The following is a 20210-nucleotide window of genomic DNA, read 5'->3' on the forward strand; positions in this document are numbered from 1 at the left end:
ACCGCCAAATTGCAGGATTACGTTGCTTTTTCACCACGGTAAGAAAACATCCAAGTCCTCAGAATCGGCAGGACTGGCTGCTTTTACAAAGAACCCTGCCCCCCTGCCACTTTGAGCTTTGGCTCTTTTTTCTGCCAGCGAATGGCTTTTTTAGTCGTCCTCCATCAGCGAGAGCAGATAGCACAGATACACAATGCTTTGAGCCATCTAACTCTTGGCAATCTGTTCATCACACACTTAAATAGCATCCGTCTGGAAAAGGAGGGGGTGAGAGATGGACAATTGGCCAAAAACAACTCCAGGAAGATCAAATAAATAAAACTAAATCCGAGCAGAGCTTGAAAAAAACTCCTGAATCTACAGAAATGTCTTAAAGAGGGGAAGTGAAGGAAGGCTGGAACGGGGTTTCAGTGGATTTGTTGCGGTGGCTTCCAGGTGCCGAGTAAATGCCATCAGGTGATGTAAGCAAAGGCCCGCCCACCCACACGCATGCATACAATTGTATTGATCTAGCTCACCAGCAGCTAGCCCAGTGAGCTCATCTCATGTGGAGAGGGACCAAGATTGATATGTGGACAGCGTGTTATAAATCAACAAGCTTAAAATTGAATTGTGCAAAATCAATTGCGGTCTAAATCCCCCGTTGGCTGCCTTTAATTCTTATCATAAATCTTCTCTCACTCACACAAAAGGGCTCATATTCCCACCACAACGGGGCTCAAGTTATGAGAAAGTACAGCAAGAGAGATGCTCCCATAATGAGTTTTCTTTTAGCGCCGATGATGTGCAGACGCAATCTACATTCAACGGTGGCTGTAATATACTTGGTGGAGATAACGCTTTGGTGTGGTAAAGATTTTCATATCTTCTGACAGCACTGGCCTGTTGGCCCGAGAAGATCCAAACATGTTTTTGAGAAATAAAGTTTATGCATCTCTTTAACATTAAACATTCAGTGTGCACAAGACACAAGGGCACATTTAACTATGGGATTACTAAAGAATTTTGGAAAAACAGGATGTACATTGGGCTAAACAAAGGAAAGGAATGCATTACTTTTCAAACAGAATAGAAGCGGTTAATTCTTGTTAGGCGTTGCAGTTAGGGTTAGAGTTGGAGAGCATTTTATCAAACCTGAATCCAGTATTCAATCCGATTTTAGTATTGAATCAGTTTATCAAATCTGAATCCATTCAAATCCCTCAATGAATCCACACAACAACAAATAATGGAAGTCCTGATTTAGAACTATAAGACTGATATGCTGAACTCATTGATATGAACGTGACTCCTGAAACTGATGATATACCACTCTATTGGATTTACAGCACCCAGTCCACTCGCAATTGTACAGATGTGTTGTGTGTGAGTGGACGTTTCCTCACAAATGATCTTTGGCCGAGTACAGATAGAGGCTCACAAACCAGACATCAAAGCAGTTTCATTTTGGCTTGTCATCCAGTCACTCGTGGAGGTAGCGTTAAAAAGCACCGGCAGATTAGATCTGCTGTTGTCGCCTTGTCATGTTAACCGGTGAGAGCAACGGTCAGTGTTGGCAAAAAGGAGAAGCTGCTACCTGAATGTTTTGTACACTCCTCTTTGCTAATGAGACAGAGAAAGGAGAGATAAGAGATGTATCAACATATTTGTTAGTGTGGGAGCTCAGTGAATCTGTGTATTATGGCACTCAAGGAGTCAGAACTCATACCAGTGCGTCCACATAATCTTTTCACATTTGCACACTAATTGCTCGCACTGTAGAGCCCTACGTGTTTTGTTGGGACAGTTCAGACTTGCAGTGCGAAACATTCCAAGACAACTGCAAATGACCATGGCAACCACCAATGGGAGGTGTTATTGCAATGAAGGGAAAGAAATAATCTAGCACCTGCTCACAGAGATTCAGTTCCTATTACAAAGAATCCAACTCTGCTCACTTTGTGTTTTATTATCTGCCAACTCAATTTAATTTACAGCAATAATAAACATTATAAACTGACATCTAGTTTGGAGCAGTCCATATAAGTATGCAACTTCAACTCATACAAAATTCCTCATCAATGTTATTCTTATAAGGATGTTGTTATAATCCTTATGATATTCATGAAATAAAACCTTGTTTTTGATACAATTAGTTTTGTGCATTTTGCACCAAAAAGCATTCTGTATTATTTTGTAATTGCCGCTCTTTATATTGGCTTTTAATGTTAGTTAAAAGTCCACCAATCCCACACTGGATTGAAATTGCCTGCAAGTGCTAAAGGGATTCAAAGGAAATAATTCAGCATGTAATCCATAATCAGGGTTATAGTTATTAACTTGAGTTTATTGATAACAGCGTCACGGTTTACTGTCCCATCTCCCAATGCCGCATCACAGCTGTACACGCAGCTGCTGTACCACTTTATTTGAGAGGGTTGGCATAAGACTGACCCGCCATGAACATGAAGGAATCTTCATGAATGTTTATGACTGTAAAATTTCATTCAGTCAATTGTTTCGTTGTTAATGGGGTTAGGGTTAATTCATCGAATGACATTTATTGAAAACTGGTCATAAACATTCATGAAGATACTTTATGTTCATGGCAGGTGTCATGTCATGGTTATGACATGTCTTATGCCCACCCCCTTTAAATAAAGTGTTACCACTGCTGCTATTCAATGTTAATTTGGTTAACTATTGCGGAATATGTTCGTAACTTTTTCCCTATGACTAAGACGGGACGATGGCGAGACGGCAGTGACGTCATTAACCACCAACTGTGACGATATCAGCATGCAATAATCGATAAAAAGACAATAAAATGTATTTTCAAAAAATACAAAATAATTAATTATATATACTTTTAAGCCTTGATATGATTTTAAAATCGGGTGAGTAATATAAAATTGAAACCCTATTGCGGCTGCCATGATATCCGACTGACTTTTTTATTGAAACAAAACAAGTTTGTTTGGCTGTAAACACGAAGATGCTCTTCTGTTGTATTGTTTGACAAAGTAGCTGCTCAAGGAGTCTCTAATGAAGTGTCAAACCTCACTAGCTGATACCTCAGTATCCCTGGGTGTCACCAAATCAAATAAAAATACCAAGTAAACACAAACCGTATATTCTGTATTACAACGCAGTGATAGAAAAACACAGTAGTTAGTAACTGCACTGAACAGATGGGAACATACGTCTCTACACTGGGTAGTATCTCTTGTAGTCGTCGTGTGTTACAGCCGATCTGCGTCACATTATGTTGTGTGAATGCCTTCCTGATGAGCCCAGGGTTAAGGGCCTCAGGGGGAAGAAGGGACTGTTCTGGCACAGTGATGAAAAAAAATTAAGAAAATGTCTGCCACTACTAAAAGAAATGTAAAAATGAAACAATTTTTTTTTTTTTTATCCTCCAGAGCTTTCAAATCACACTGTTGAAATGTCCTCTAAAATGTGGTCTGGGTGTTGCTTAATTCATGGTACACAAATAAGATCTGTATCTGACGTGCATCATACGTCAGAAAAAAATATTAAAGTCTCTTTCAAACATAGAGGCAGTTATGTGATCTCAGTAGGCGTTTAATGGAACCCGTCACTGTGTAGCACTCCACTCCTGTGGCAACAGCAACCTCCTCAAAAGCAAGGAAACAATCCAATTCTACCACACAGCAGTGGTGATGCTGTCTGTGGGTAACCCTCCAGCTAAACCTCTGACAGACGGGTCATGACGCAACACAGCAGCAACTGCCTGCATATCAATGCATTCAGGTGAAACGCGTTTCATAACTCTGCCTGAAATTGACACCTTTCCTTCAACAGTCCGAATCCAAATGAGGTCACACACGAAACGGCTCGCAACTGTTTTTAATTTAACTGCTTCGATTAAAAATATTTGGTTGATAAGGCTGAGAAAATGAATTAAGAAAATCTCATTAGGTCTAAATAATACACAAGGTGAAATATCTAGATTTGAAATTAGGGCCCGAGACTCTAGGGCAACTTTAATGAGGAAGATAAAAGGAAGGAAGCAGCAGCTGGCAAGTTTAGGTCCTGCTACTGCATTCAGGGAACACCAGGCAAATTAGCTGCTTTGTGTCCAGTACAGTGTAGGGTGGGAAGAGGGAGAACATCACTGCATGGCCATGAAGCAAGTTTGTCCTCTACTGTTTATACAGAGGTACTACAGAATATAACATACTGCAATGTTTAGGTTGTGTGAAGTTTAATTTGAAAAAAGTGTCACAAACTTGTTAGAGATCACTGATCAGAGATTAGTAACACATAGGAGGCAATAATCAAGTCAAAAGAACAGGAAAAAACACAACTCCTCCGTGAATTAAATACTCAACTACGGTATTTAAAAGTATTGAAAATGTTCTCATTTATTTAATAACTTTAGTGGTAACATAATAAAGACAGTTTCAAGTTAAATTATATAGTACAAATAATAAATATGTCCAGCTATACACTGACTATGTTCACATGCATGCACTCAAATGTGATCAGATTAAGACAATAGTTTGAACGGATTAGGTTTTCTGAGACATTTGAGTTAGTATATTGTGCTTGTTGTTCAATTTAGACGACCTAATAGTGTATCACGATATCTTAATATAAGATTTCATATCTCAAATGTAATAGATGTTTAGTTTAGTTACTACGGTCACGTTACTGTAGCCTAATGTCTAGAAAGATCCTTGTTCTGGTGAGCACAGTTAATAAATGCCTCCTATTTACATTGTTCTTTCGTGGTAAATAGTAACAATTGTGTGAGACAGAAACAAGAAGCGGTAACATCATTATCCTATAACTTTAGTGCTGAAAGACAACAAGGGAGGTCCTGGTTCTAAAATCAAACGCCTCTTTAGCTTCCCGAGAGCTAACGGTAAAATACTGTTAGCCTATTATTAGCCTGTTAGCCGGTTGGGATACTGTAACAGCACATATTATCTCCATTTGTCGGTAATATATTGGTTTAAATATCGCATTATGCACTACCGGCAACGACTACGGTATTAAACAGTTCATAAGACCTTCACATTAACGTTATCTGTCTGCCATGACAATGCTCACACTTTAGCTAGCATCCGACAGTCTTTGGTAACACTTGGAACCGGTTTCTCTGCCATCCGCCACCGAAGTTCAGTACGTAGTTACACAACACCGTAGTTTAACACTTACCAGTCCCTCAATCTGGATCTGTTTGACAGGAGAGTCCAACGTGCCGCTGGTAGAAGCCATCACGACGCTAGATGCTGTAGTAGACTCTTTACGTGAAGCCATACTCAAGCAGCTACACGCGGAAAAAGGGAGGAACGTGTTCGTTGACGGACGTTTCCGACAAAGATGCGCCCGTTTTCCTGTCCGTATGGAAACAAGGGCTAAGTGTTAAGTTCCCGTTTGTAGTCATGACGAGAGGCTTGCAAGAAGTTAACAGTTGTGGGTATGGAGTTTCATTTGTAATAATTAGCCCATTGGCATAGTAACACGAGATCTATTGTTCATCTCGTATTAAATAAAACATAAAAATGGCACAGCGAGGTGGCGACTTAGCAACACTCATACCTCCCTGACTGGACTTCTGCTAAAATAATGGAGACCCTCGACAACTACCCTGCCTGGAAATTAGACGAAGCTGCGAGTTCATGTTTTATTTGCTGGGCATAACAACTACCACCACCACAGTAAAGTATAGTCTAACAAGTACTTTCTATAATTAGTGGCAATTATTTGTACAACTACAGTATGGTAGGATGAAGTCCATTTTCTTAACTACCGTTTTCATTTGGACCCACACATACCACCATTAGAGTTAAAAAAAAATACATTTTTCAATCTTCATATTTGTTCATTTTATCTTCATATCTAGCTTTATAAAGACCATTATCGGAAAATGGCACTATAAATGAATAATATTCAGTTACCAAGTACTTAAAACACTTTATTTCAAATCTTTACAGATGTATCACAACTAGGTTACCCGAAGACTAAAAAGGTGGGATACTGAACTTAACTGTAACAAGTACATTACCTAGTTACATAATGCAAAAAGGTGAATAAGCATAAACGTAAAAAAAAAAAAAAAAATTACATAAAACCTTAATTGATAAACTGCCTGAATTATCAACATCAAAAACATGATATCTAATGCCAGGTAAGATTCACAAATATTTTGACAGATTAATTGTTTTGTTTATCATGAAAGAACAAGTGCAACAAGTAGAAGATGGGAGCGATTACACTTCTGAGCAATAAAACAGTACCTTTCCAGAACATGTACAGAGTCAGTACGGGATTCCATGTGAAAATACAGGGCTCTTTATCTAAAATATGCAATAATTCAGGTGTGAGGGGCAATGGTACAAAACTTATGGAATAAGCAGACAATGGAAATTTTACTTACAAAACAAAAAAGGAAGAAAAGCTTACAAATTGGTGACTGGAAAAAGGTTGCTTTATAAATATACTTGTTAAACATTCTTCCTCACTCCGTTTCAACCAAATGAATACTGCATGATTCCACCTGTAGTACAGTAAAATCCTTTTTTGTAAAGTTTCCAACCCATTTCCCACTACTCCCTCCCCTTCCCCAGAAAAAAATGGGCCGACACGAAAAAACAAAATAAAAAGGCAAAAAGTTGAGTAATTAAAAAAGTATGTCTGTTGCAAGAAGAGTGTTTGTCTGTTTTTCCAATGTCTAAATAAGGTGGAATCTTGGTCCAGCGGTGGCAACGATGTCGCTATAGGGCTCAGACTGGGTGACCTCGATGGCTTGCTGCTTCTTGAGAACGAGGAAACTGTAAAACTTGGCAGCTGCCTGCTTCTTATTGTTGTTCCGGCACAATTCAAGCAGGCTGACTGAGTCTGCACCAGTCTTAGCCATGACGCGCTTTGGGGACAGAAGCACAAAGTGTCACTAAGTTCTCTCTTGACCCAGGGCAATCAAATAGAAAAAGGTTAAACAATAAATAAATACAGAATTAGGAAATAAATATGAGGACGGGTTCCCGAAGACAGTGCTTTTCTGATTTAAACCTATACAGCAAAAATTATTATGCACATTGCAGATGAACAAAAAGTAATATAATCATAAATCACATGCAATCGATTTTACAAATAAATCCTATAACCATTTCAATCGACTAAATAAATAAATAAATAATAATAATAATAATAATAATAATAATAATAATAATAATAATAATAATAATAATAATAATATCCATTTATCCAAAAATAATGTATAAGCTAATAGCTTTTTTTGTACCTGGAGGCCGTGCAGCATCTGCTGGGTTCTCTTGTTCCATCTCTTCTCCTCCTGATCCTGATCTCCAGTCTGACCGTCCTCTTCCTGTGGACCATAGACAACAGTCATCAGCATCAACTGACCCAGACTCAAGCCACAACAGTTGTTTCTACAGAAAGGCATTTTCTATAAAACTGCTAAAGTTTGCAATAATTATCTGTTCTGTTGTTTTACTTACTCGTTAGTGATTTATACAGCACTTTTTAAACAAACTGACAAAATGCATCACTACCAAATGCCTTCTACTACAGTGTACTAGAGAAAGCAGTTCATTTCCCCTCACCTCCTCATCGCTATCATCCTTCTTGTCTTTATCCTTTTCACTGAGCAGGTCAAGCTCGGGGACAAGCTGGGTGAGGCTGAGGCTGGTCTCCTCTGGGGGCAGATCCACCTGGTGCATGTCTAACCTCTGAGACAACACTGAGCGGTCAGCCACCTGCTGCTGCTGCTGCTCCAAGGGAGCCATCTGAAAGAGCGAAAGAAACAATCAGTCAACTCAATTAATTATCATTTGATTGTTGAGCATTTCTTAAGTGTACGGCTTCAGAATAAAATTAATTACCATTTTATTCTCTTCAATAATAGATAAGATCCATGTGACCTGATTAAAATGAAATCATCAAATCTGGTCTTAAACAGCAATCAGTTTAACAAATGGGAACCAATTTTTCGTGAATTATGGCTCTACGGCTTTAAATGCACTATCATTAGATCTCTTTGAATATCGCCTTTTCTACATGGAAGTGCTGAGGAAGAAGAATGCAAAAAAGTGTTTTGAGAGATATTTAGGTGTCAAGTACTCACAGGAAGGGTGCCATCTTTTTCGAGGGTCTTGCGTTTGACACCACGAGGGGTGGACGGAGGAGGCATGACTGTCTCATCCAGAGTCGTCCTACTGCCCTCCATTGCAGAGGGTGCCAGCATACTGGGCTCCTCCATGATAGTCTGGTCTGAGGGACGGATAAGGGAATAATAGTTGCACATTAATAAAAGTGTAAAAGAAATGTGAAAGTGAACACAGCCTTATACAATAACTGATTGTGTCCCACTTAGGTTTCAGTCTAGTTCCCCATCACACAACTCATGACATGTCTGCAGTGGGATACGACCTCCTCTCATCTCTTCCAGCATGACTTACCAATAACATCTCTGTGCTGAGTCAAGACCTCCTCTCTAGGCACCTCTGGGTTCTCCAGCTCCTTGAGGAACTCATCCAGACTGTCTGCTTCGCCGCCCTTTCTCCTCTTCCTCAGCTCGTCTGGCACCAGAGGCGTCAAGCAGCGTGTGAACATCTGACAGAGATATAAAAGTTAAACTTGGAGGAAAGTTTAATTAAAAAAACGAAACAAACCTTATGCTAAGTCAGTAGTATAATAAAAACATAGGGCGTGTTAGGGAGGACTGATGCTTGACAAAAGGAAAAGCGGTCTACTCTGCTAAATTATGCATCAACACGTTTTCCATTCAGTATTCTGGAAGGATAACGTGTGGGTGTGAACGGATAGAAGAAAAAAAAAATAAGACAGGCAAAACCAATCACTTCCTCCACCTCCTGTTCCTTCAATGTTCTCATTTTAAAATCCCACAACTGGAACAGAATGTCAATGAAAGATACAATATTATAAATCTTCGCTCTCCCCTTCCATTAAACAGTGCCCGAGTCTGACCTACTTAGGAAAATCAGACCTCCAGTGTGGCTTGCTCATTACTGTTCCCCAAGTAGTAATACTGCTTGTCAGTGATTTTAGGCAGAGAGCTGACAGATCTGGTATTTTCGCAAATAGTTACGCCTGTACATATTTATCCACAAACGCATGCATATTTATAACAAGCGTTTGTCACCTTAAGCAGCCTGGCATTCCAGAGGGGCTGAGCAGGCAGAGAGAAAAGCTTCTCCACTCCTCCAGTCTCCTTCCACATCATGAGCTTCTTGGTGGGAGGGGCGAGGTCCAGGGTGGTGACAATGTCAGAGTAGTCAGACAGCTGGGCCCTGATGGTCTTACTGTCCAGTTCCTTCACACTGTCCACAATCAGCTTCCTCTTACGCTTCGCCTTAGTCTCTTTCACTGGAGAAGTAAAGAAAAAGATAAATACTTCATGACTACTTCACTATGATTAAAAGGCAACGGTTCAGCAAATAATGCCGTAAACGTAAGGGCTTCATAGGTCAATTGTATACTAATGCTGAAAGTTTTTTTTAGCAGTCAACTGCAACTGCTCAGTACAACCAGTGAATTTTAAGGAATAGCTACCATGGTAGAAAAGGTTTAGCAAAATCTCTACTGGTTGAGAAAACTGTAACGTCTCATACAGTACAATCTAATTCTTTAGCATTCAATATGCAGGGAAATATGTGTAGGCCCCATTTCCTAAGTGGTCCCGCCTTGCAAATGGTGATCAATTAGAGAATGGCTACATAAAAAAAAAAAGAGGGACTTTCTGCAAAAATGCTACAAAGAAGAATTAATACAGAGTTTTTTAATAAAAAAAGAAAAGAAAGATAAGATAATTAAGATACAGCCATCTCTACGGTAAGACGAGGGAGGGTCTTACCAGTTATGTCAATGGGCTCCAGGGCAAAGGCCTCCTCCTCATTGTGAACCAGAGTGGTCTGCTCCGTCTGGTCAGCCATTGCTGGCAGTGGCTCTGCTGGGCCGGAGTCTGGGCTGTCTGGACCCGCTACACACACAAAATAAAATTGCAATTCCCCATAAGCATACAAGTACTGACACAATGTGCAATCCACCTATAATAGCACATGGCTAAGCATGTTTTTTAGCTGAACTCTGCGTTGTGAACTCAAGCAATATAAAATGTACTGAAACTTAAAATGGAGACAATGTATAAGAAAATGCAGAATTTCCTGTTTCACATGCTTTGCAAAAAAGGAAAACAAACTTTTCTTACGTGACTGGAGGTTGTCAAAGTCGTCCTCGTCGTCTCCATGATCTGGAGGCATCATCACACTTTCTGTGATGGCTGGAGGGTCGTCAAAAATACCTCCCCCGTCTTCAGAGCTCAGTAGTTTATCAACTGGGAAATAACAAATTAGGATGAACTCTGTTACTTAAATCAGAAATATCTCAGAAAAATCTTCAGAGGTAGTCTGATGTAAATGAAAATGTAATAAATGAAAAATGGATAGAAAATCTCACCCAGCATTCCCCCATCACTGTTGCCCATGGAGGCGTCCCCAAAGTCATCATACTCCATGTGGTTGGACTTGTCGGGAAGATTGGCTGGGCCAGGCTCAGCCTCTAGCAAAAGGTTAGAGGCTGTGGCACCGTGCATGATATCCTCCTCAAATGTGCTGGCATCACGCATCATCTCTCTGTCATCCATACCAAAGTCAGCTGAAGAGTACAGAAGATTGTTATTACAAAAATTTTGTAAATAACAGTTTTATTATTTTGATAATTAAATGTTATATTTTAAATTATAAGATAATATATTATCCTGCAGTATGATACACTCATGTTGAAATTGACAATGCTGCATGTGTATGTAGTGGACGAGTATACATCAGTATATGTATAGTGTCCTACCAAAGTCATTGTCCTGCAGGAGGCTGAGGTTGCCAACATCTTCCCTCATGGTGATCTCTTCTACTCTGCTCTGGTTCAGGGTGAACTGCTGGGCCACATCTATGTCACTGTTTGAAAAGAAACACATCAAGGATGAGTACAACAGCGGGTACGTGACAAAAACTCCCAAAAGATGAAAGCAGTAAGGGTAGTTAACTTACTCCAGATCCGGGAGTGGCTGGTCAAAATCATGGAACTCCTCGGGTAAGGTGATGGCATTGTAGGCTGCCTCTCGGTTTTCTTCAGGTAGATCCACCACACCTTAATATAGATACAAGCAGTAATGTTGTTACAGCACAACTGTTCTCTCTCATGACCCTATGCCTCCCAAATACCAAGTTTTTTTTTTTTTTTTTTTTTTTTTAAACACAAATTCAAAAATAGGTTAATCAAAAGTGATTAATTTTTACGATCTCATATAACCCTGCCCTTTAAAGATGGAAAAACCACTGGAGCGGCAAGTCTGTAGATTTTAGTTTTGCTTTCGGCCTTGTGTTTTACTGTTTCTTCAGAAGATAAATTACCAAAAGCACTTTGCTCCCGTACTAATTTCACTTGTCATGTATCCTTACCTGGCCTAAAAGCCATTTTGATCTTGATGAAGGCTTCATTACAGTCAGCAAGCAGGTACTTGGCTTTCCTGTGGTAGATTCTCACCACCCCAAGGAGCAGGTGGCCTGATGTGCGCAGCGCCATCTTCACCTAAGAGAAAAAGAGCCAGGGAAAATGGAACAAAGTCATGTCATGTTTACAGGATAACTTTATCCTGTAAAAACAAAACCTAACTGTCATCAGCATACACCAACATCTTACAGCAATGGAGTGATTTAAAAAAGGTCAGCGCAAAGACAGTGGAAATAAACGGTTTTATGACAGCACTGCAATTTGTTGTTCAATAAAAGCAAACACTGTTAAATTAACAGCTGCAAGCTTGAACTCGGCTCAGGCTGCCAGAGCTTACGGGAAGTTAGATTTAAGACTTTCTTAAGCCACTTGGAATGAAATACGAGACTAATTTTACCCAGAATGTATTTGCTATCTGGATCTGCCTGACGTTGTTGCAAGAGGCATTCAGTACTTAAAAATAAAAGGTTTTACCTATTATTTTTAGATTTTACAATGCAACGTTAGAAAAAACAAACAATTCATAAAATCCAACCGCCCATGTCTTAGCATTTTTAAAGACTTGATTTAATTTAAGATATTTAAAACACCAATTAGGGTCTTATTTTTAAATTATTAATTAATTACGTATAAGACAACCATAAAAGCAGAACAAAGCCTAAGAACTTCTCAGGGTTGGAGCAACACTCAAAATGAACGCACGGCCTGCAGCAGGACCACCAGAATACAGATACTGCACTTCTGTCTTGTTACCTTGGGTGAGATGATGCTTTCCACACTGCTCTCCAGGTTGCATTCAAAGACATGGGCCTTGGTCAGCTTCTTGTCCCAGTGGGCCGCTAGCCAGATCTTGGCCAGCGGCCCACGTTTGCTCAGGACAAAGTGGGCGTAGAACATTGCCCTGGTTCCCCTGGCTCACACAGAGGTGGTTCACCTGGAAAACATAATTAGTTTAGGTACAAGGAATTAGAGGTTCTAGAGAGATCAGGGGCAACCAAAATGCAAAACCCAAACTTGCATCACAGTATTATCCCATAGAAGAATTTGAGAAACAATGTAGTTTTTAAACCAACCCCTAATATCTGTGGCCGTGTGTGACCAGACATCAATCGTTATTATACATCGTGCTCAAAAAAGGCCAGGGCCAGTAATAGGCAATCCTGCTGGCCCAGCACTGATCAGAATAACCAGTCTATCACATATATAACCGATTTTCAAAAGTGTGGAAAACATTGGGTGATGAAGGAGCCCAAATAATAAAGCCCACCCAAGCCAGAACACATTTACAGATTGAGCCATTTCTATGGAAAGTCAGGGATTTTTTTTCTAACTTCTTAGCAAAGATGAGAAACGTTTAACCAAATCCCCTTCAGAAACCCGATAGTCTTTGACCAACGTTATATTAGATCATTTTGATTCTTAGTAACTAATAGCCTGAGAGTTATTAAAAAAGGATGGGGTTTGTGCTCTTTCGAAGGAACGGTCTTTGATTGTAACTTTAGCTAACCTTACATCGGCTCGTTAGCTAACGTATACCATACAATCGATAAAGCTCCCTAGAACCACGTCTTTTGTCTCTCGCTATGCTTACATGTATTAACTGTTCACTTCAACTGTTTACCGTAACGTTACTCATTGTAGGTAAATAACTAAAGCAGGGCACGATATTTAGAAAAATGTGATTTTAAATCAAAACAAGCGCTGACTTCATTCAAGTTCCGCCTATTTCCCTGTCAAGGAGGCAAACATTGGAAATGCACATGTCTTCCTATGGTAACCGACACATTTCCCGTACTGTACTTCTATAAATCGTGAATTCTTTAAAAATTGCACAAATACATGAGTTGATAAAAAGATAAATGTGCGTGGTTGTGTATGTACCTAATACGGTGTAAGGGGTTATTAGCGCCAAGGGGTTGGTCAACGCCAGTAAATAGTCGGCGCCATCAATTGGGATGAACTAAATTAGCCGCCAGCTAACTACAGAAGGAGCAAACAGATTCTAATTCATATAAATAAAAAAATTGAGCTTTTATAAAAAGGGCGGACAAAAATAAAATTCGCCCATGAAAAGACGGTAAAAAGTACTGGAACAAGAAGCCCCTCAAAACCTACTCATACTTTTTCCCTCTTTCAGCACAACTGTATCGTTAGCTGGTGGCTAACGGCTCCTTGTACAGTGAAGGCCGCAATAAATCCACACAAACGTGCATGCTTATTTCGCCCCGTATAATACACTAAACCACGCGCAAATATTACCGCTGCAAACAAACTTACCGACAGTTCCCCCTTTACAGTGAAATCCAAATGATTATGTTATTTCTCCCAGCGAATTCTCCCCTGTTGTACTCATTAAAACAGCCAAGATGGCGCCAGTCGCCTTCCTCCCGCTCACCGCTGTCCTTTTAAAATCGGCAGGATGTTTACAGTCAAAAATGGCGGAGGAGGAGTCTGCTGCTGAGGCCGACGCTGACAGACAGCCCGCTGTGAGCCCCAAGCGGAGACAGGGGGCGCTGTGGCACAATGCTTACCAGAGAGGTTCTTGACTAATAATCAATAAATATGATTATGAAAATACAGTGTGTTGCGTTTTACAAAGTATGCGTGCAAATGGGGATTAATCCAATACATGTATTAATGTTATCAATATTATCAATATTATTATAATTATTACTACTTCGACTACTACATTGTTGCTGTTTTATAATATGTATTTTTATTTTTGTTAGGGGTTCACTTCCCACTGAGGTTACCCAATGTCCAATACAGTTCAGTAGTAAGAATGACCTCTACACTACTCTACTCATGGCTGCTCATGGTATTGTATTTTTTTGGATATGATTGTCTCTCTACTCTGCCCCTGTCGCCAACTATCCCTAATCTTTTGAAAACAACAGATCCTATGTTGTAACACTGGTTATGACCCAGGCCTATTGTGACTCACATCTGGCATATCTACAGAGTGTCCTAAAACAGACTGTGGTCTCCGAATAATACACCTTTTTCACAGCAGACACATAGCAGGCCATTGTTCCATTCAGGGGTCTCAGTTTCCTGGCACTGCTATTGTGTATGCTCTCTTACTGGCATGACTTACTGGTACAGAAGCATCATTAACGTTATTAGGTACACCTGTACCTAATTTCCTGCTATAATAAGTCAAACTGTCTGCTGCCAGAAAGGCATAGTAAAGACTAATTCAACTCATGTTTAGTGGGCAAATTCATAAAGAATTTATAGGTTACACAATATTTACATGAGGAGGAAACACTGAATTGAACAAAGCCGAACAAACTAATTCAGTCATTTGAGCAGAATACTCCACCATACAGACTACAAAAAAAACCCAATGTCTAAACAGCATATTAGATGGAGAGATGGGGAGCATGCCTGACAGAGAGTCCAACTCATCTACAATCAAATTGCTAAATTGGTATGCAGTAAAGCGGATTTGTTTCATAGGCTACAGCATCTGCTGCAATAGAACTGCTGCCAGTTGAGCATGTTTATGATTTACTAGCAGCAGGGCTCCACATCATTAGATTAAAGTCAAATGTAGTTCTTATTATAAGCATGGTTTGAAAATTGATTTATCAAATCATTTTAAGTCATATGCACCCATGCATAGCTGGATATCTGCAGTGAGTACAGATGGAAAACAAGGTAAACTCACATAATGCATCATTATCACAGGATAATAACACTGGCTGTAAGCATTCATTACTTTTAGGGGGAAGAAGTAATGTAATGTGTGCAATAATGCTCCAAAATCAATCAGATCCCCATTCTCATACACATTTCATTATTGCACAAACTCACAGGCTCATTGTGAGATTAATGTGTTATTGATCTAGGCCAAATTACTAGACACGATTCCACAATGAAAAGTTAACCAATAAGATAGAAATAATGAATTTAAAATGGCATTTATATTAAACTTGGTGGAGGGAGCTTTCAATGTATTGCCGATTTATGATCATATTAAATCATATCTCTAGATATGCATTGTCTTGTGCAGCATGCACAGAAATACTGCACATGTCTGGATGGTGACACAGTTTTGGGCTGTCATCTGCTAAACAGGATCATTTTATCCAGATAGCTGACTGCCGGTTGCTGTTGTCATGTGACAGACGTCTAAACAGCCTCAGAGAAAGCAACCACTTCTATACTTTCCTGCTATAGATGAGCTGCTGTGTTGAGTACAAGGTGTGAGTCACAGAGCCTGAACATGTGATTATCTCTACAAACCTAAACAGAAGTATATTATTATGTGCACAGCTGTATGAAATGAAACATCTTGTGCTTTGGATCTGCTGAAGCATTCTTTTATGTAGACACAAACACACTCGGGAGAGATGTGGGCTGAAAGTAGCAACCAATTTCTATCTAGGCAACCACTGATTGAAGAATTAGATTCCTTTAATCCTGTGAAATAAATTGTTTCTCGCTAATAGTGCCATAATGTGCCTAATCCTAATGTATTCAATTATGTCCCCCCAGGGATCCCCTTCTACACTTCTATAACTGCTTTTCTATGAGGCGCTGTATGACATTCAGTTGTACTGTCACTGCAAATACACTCTTCAGTTTATTTTTACATTGTAAACTCATTAAATATATAATCTATAGGTATCCTTTTATTCATTTCTCATATGGCTGAGTGCAACTTGAAAGATTCTGTAGTAATATGTGAAGCTGATAGAAAATAAGATGCATTTGTAAAAACTGGCCTGGAGTCACAGTTTGTAATCCAACAGTAGGGAAGAGCACTGACTGCATGCATGCTGAGATCCATCTCCACTGCAGATACGCATTTCATCAGTGGGATAAGAGATGTTGAAACAATTAGCATACCGCATGTTCACAAGGAGACTTTTGGCAGTTTATCAAAAATCACACATTTCCTGTCACTCCATGCAACAAAGTATCTGCACATCTGGATCTCTTAACATAACCTTTTGGTGGGTCACCAGATAATGTATGCCGTCTAAACACAGGCCCAGATTTTCTATACTGCACAGCTCTTTTCCCAGTTTGTCTGTCCGTGTGTGTTTTGGAGGTAGCAATCTCTGCTGTAGCTGTTGCTGCAGCTGAGTTGGCAGCTCTCATGCACCATGGGATCATCCTGGATAGATGCTGTTATTTATGCAGCGTGTCTAAACCGATCATCCTGACACAGATTTATGTAAACACAGCAGTTTCTTGGCATACGATGAGGTTCACACACGCACAAGGAGGAAGCTAAAGGTATTATTTAGTTTGGCTCTCCCTCAGTGGGCGCAGTGCATAAACCCAACACGCAAAATTTGTTTTGGGAAGCCTGAAAATGGGTTGCCAGCAGGTCAGAGAGGAAGAGGGATGGTAATGTCCTTACATGTCCTGTCCATGTCCTGTAAAAGCCTTCTTTTACAGCAGTGTAGAGTGGAAGTGGAATTGTAATATCTGGTTTGATTCTATATTTGTTTGACAGACAAACACACATGGTTAATTGTTTGGACAAAAGACACACAGAGACAGGCAATTGATAAACATTTTATTAGATTTTTGTTTTTGTTTTGTTTTTATAAAATTATTTTACAAAATGGTGAATTTCCTCCATCTTCCCATTTTAATCTCTATAAAATTAGGTCTGCAGTTACGGAAAAGAGGGAGGGAAGCGGGCAGAGATTCAGTCAGGACGCAATCCTGTCTGATAAATACTGTGTATGAGTTGTGTGTGTGTGTGTGTGTGTGTTACGTGTACAAGTTCTTGGAACAGAAACGGCAGGAATGTCAGTATCAGATGTGTGGTGATAAGTCTTAGTAGCATTCCAGTGTTTAACAAAATCATTTAGGGAGCCATTATGTGTTACAGGATATTGATAAAGGAAAAAAATAACCTACTATGAAATAACAACAGGGACTTGTTTCTTACACAAGGCAGATGAGAAAAAAAGTGAATTTCTTCTGAAGGCACATCAATATATAACCCCTGCCCTCTGAAACAACATAAGGAAGGAGAAGAGAAAAAGATAGAGAAAATGTAATCTTAAATATTGCACCAAGTTCATTCCTGAAATGTGATTCTGTTTACGAACATATTCAGTTGTCTTGATAGCACTGTGTTTAGTAATATCAGGATTGTTTATTTGCCATGAAGCTGATAGCACATTCTCAGACATGAACAATACCATGCAGCACCCTTCTCTCACACGGTTTCCTTCCCTTTCCCCTCTTTCTCACACATTTGACTTTTTCATATGGACAGGAAATACTTTAAATTAACCACAGACAAATGGGAATGCATGGCATTCCTTGTATCAGATGAAAAAATATAAGAACTCATATATGATCTGTTGGCACATAATGTGGTGAAGGGTACAGAACGGTGACGCTTACCAAAATGATCATTTATCTTCCTCAAAAATGAAGCTGAAGCTACTAAAGGAGGTGTCAGATTTCTATAGAAATGTTGCTGGTTTTACAGGGATCCTTCATGGACAGCTCAACTTCAAACTGATGAACGGTGATTTAAAAACACACTCTTGAATGTGGCAAAAGCACAATTCCGATCTGAATCCCTCTGAGATGAACGGCAACAAAATGTGTGATTATCAGAGATACAAATTGGAATTCAGCAAATATACTGGACATTTTTTAAATTACATGTATACACGTTGAAGAAATAGCACAAATTAGAATAATAACTTGCATATCTTTTTAACAGTATCACAAATGCTTGGTGAGAATTCTTGTCAATCCGGTCATATTTGTTCATAACAAGTGGGGAAAATACAGTGGTCTATTTAGTGGGATGCCAACTGTGACTCTGAAAGCATGGAGCAATGTTTGATGCTCCTAGATGAAAGCCCAGTTAGTCTACTGCCAAACTTGTCATCGGACAAAATAAAATTGGGTCTGTGGCATAAAGACAATAACTGTGTATAAATATCCCTCGCTAATCAAGCTCAAAAAGAGCCATTGCCTCGTTTTAACAGTGGCTTGTGTTTCACACAGACCATTGGTTGGCTCAATTGGCAAGCTCAGCCTCCCTTAACCAAGGCAGCTCTTGTGATCTTCGATTGTTCTTCAGGCCAGCATGTATTCAATTACCAACTCTAGCTCGTCATATAAGCCTTTACTAATGGAAGAAGAGACACGAAGAAGACTTCTTGCTAAAATGAAAAGAGAGGATTCAACTGAATTTTGTCTTTTCTATTCAGTTCCTGTGGATATCAATTCCTGCACAGCAAACTTAGTGAAATCTAGCTAGTTGTGCGACACTGTTGTAGTTCTACCAGGAAGTAATGTTCAGAATGGCACATCGTTTTGTCAGTTCAAAAAAAATTGTACAAGGAAGAAACGTGAATGCTGACCTGAAGAATTTACTACAAGATCCATTATTCCATCAATTATAAAGCAAATCACAAAAAAACTAAACAGAAAGCAGCAAGATCACGGTGCTCTTTCTGCAGCGTGTCTTTTTCTCAGACTCCCAGATCCCAAAGCCAGTAGATACACTTGAGGCACTGTGAATATCATATCAACAAACATAACTCAGTTCTGAGTGTGAGGAGCTGTCATTCCTCACTTCACCCGCCCTGCTATCGGTTTCAATTAAGACAATACAGAGAGAGAGTAGTGCTGGCCATTCATTCACTGTATTAAAAAAAATATCTAAACACAATCCAAAATAGAGTTATCCTCTTTATAGTCATAATTATCAATCATATTCTGTCATCAAAAAACGTTCAGGAACCTGTGCAGAGTGTACAGAGCAGGACAGACAGGTTGGAGTTGGGAGTGGTTTCCCCACTGTTGGGACAAGGGAGCAGCAAGCTATGATTTCCAGCTCCATGACTTTGACCACTTCAGATTTAAAGTCCTCAGGTGTCCTTCAGTTGATGGGACCGTATAGTTGGGCATGTGTGCTCAGCTGTCCCCCAACACACACAAGAGAGAGGGTAGAAAAAGGTGAAATGGACACAACAGAGGAGATCAATGAACATGCGGTCCTCCACATCTGTTCCAGTTTATTTTCCTCCTCTCCCGTTGTACCCAATCCCATTATCCTTTTCCATTGATCCAGCCATGAGATCATGGAAAGGCTCTGCGTTTCTCGACCCCCTCGCTCTGTCTTTGTGGTGTCCAGAGAGCGGGGGGGCTCTGGAGGGTTATAGCCTCTCAATGTCCCTGTACTTCTTCCGCAGTATGGACACCTGGTCTTTGAACAGGACTGGGTCCAGCCTCATCTGAGAATGGACCAGGGGCATGGTGCCAAACCAGCTGGCAAACTTGTTCATGCAGGTCTGACGCTGGGCAAAATGGTCCGGGTCAGCCCAGCGAGACGCCCGGGAGCTCTGGGGGGTGGGAGGTGAGGATAGTAGAGGGGAGAAAAAGAGAGGGAAAGGAAGAGAGACCAACAAAATGAATAATGCATCACAAATTATTCTGACCTTTCAAAGCCTATTGTAATTATTCTTGAGTTGTTTTTTTGAAGGCCATATTGCAAAGAAACTCATTTGAATTTAAATTTGCAAATGACCGATGATCTGTACCTTCAGCTAACACTATTACGGTCTAAGTGGTGCAATGTGTCTAAAGGCCATTAGCCTCAATATTCAGGAAAAACATGCGTCTGTGTGTTCAATACTGAGCATCATTGTAATAAATGAACTATTATGTGAGATGTTACAGTTCAAAAGGCCGGTGCTGGCGTGTTTAAAAGA

General features: G+C 39.8%; 3 protein-coding genes across 4 annotated transcripts in view; all 3 read right to left on the reverse strand.

Moving 5' to 3' along the window:
* LOC115021816 (eukaryotic translation initiation factor 3 subunit H) overlaps nucleotides 1-5356 on the reverse strand; it is a 51723-nt gene extending 46367 nt beyond the window's left edge. Inside the window, exon 1 of the mRNA XM_029452499.1 lies at nucleotides 5167-5356. Coding sequence (XP_029308359.1) covers nucleotides 5167-5268 — 102 coding nt within the window. The 5' untranslated portion in view covers nucleotides 5269-5356. The remainder of the gene's footprint in view (nucleotides 1-5166) is intronic.
* Nucleotides 5357-5905: 549 nt separating this feature from the next.
* Nucleotides 5906-13928, reverse strand: LOC115021810 (double-strand-break repair protein rad21 homolog A-like). The gene is made up of 14 exons (XM_029452490.1): nucleotides 13777-13928; nucleotides 12253-12433; nucleotides 11448-11577; nucleotides 11037-11136; nucleotides 10837-10943; nucleotides 10447-10644; nucleotides 10199-10324; nucleotides 9845-9970; nucleotides 9134-9357; nucleotides 8430-8583; nucleotides 8096-8241; nucleotides 7575-7757; nucleotides 7253-7336; nucleotides 5906-6874 (listed from the first exon to the last, which is right to left on the reverse strand). Exons 2-14 carry the CDS (start codon nucleotides 12394-12396, stop codon nucleotides 6683-6685), a joined length of 1914 nt encoding a protein of 637 aa, XP_029308350.1. The 5' UTR covers nucleotides 12397-12433; nucleotides 13777-13928; the 3' UTR covers nucleotides 5906-6682.
* A 3678-nt stretch (nucleotides 13929-17606) lies between these two features.
* The window catches only part of LOC115021154 (exostosin-1a-like), a 36572-nt gene continuing 33968 nt past the window's right edge, over nucleotides 17607-20210 (reverse strand). For both annotated transcript variants that reach the window (XM_029451337.1, XM_029451336.1), the window contains one exon: nucleotides 17607-19841. In XM_029451337.1, the coding sequence (XP_029307197.1) occupies nucleotides 19656-19841 (186 nt within the window). In that variant the 3' untranslated portion in view covers nucleotides 17607-19655. The remainder of the gene's footprint in view (nucleotides 19842-20210) is intronic.

This window comes from Cottoperca gobio, chromosome 16 (assembly GCF_900634415.1).
Source record: "Cottoperca gobio chromosome 16, fCotGob3.1, whole genome shotgun sequence".
Taxonomy (NCBI): Eukaryota; Metazoa; Chordata; class Actinopteri; order Perciformes; family Bovichtidae; genus Cottoperca; species Cottoperca gobio.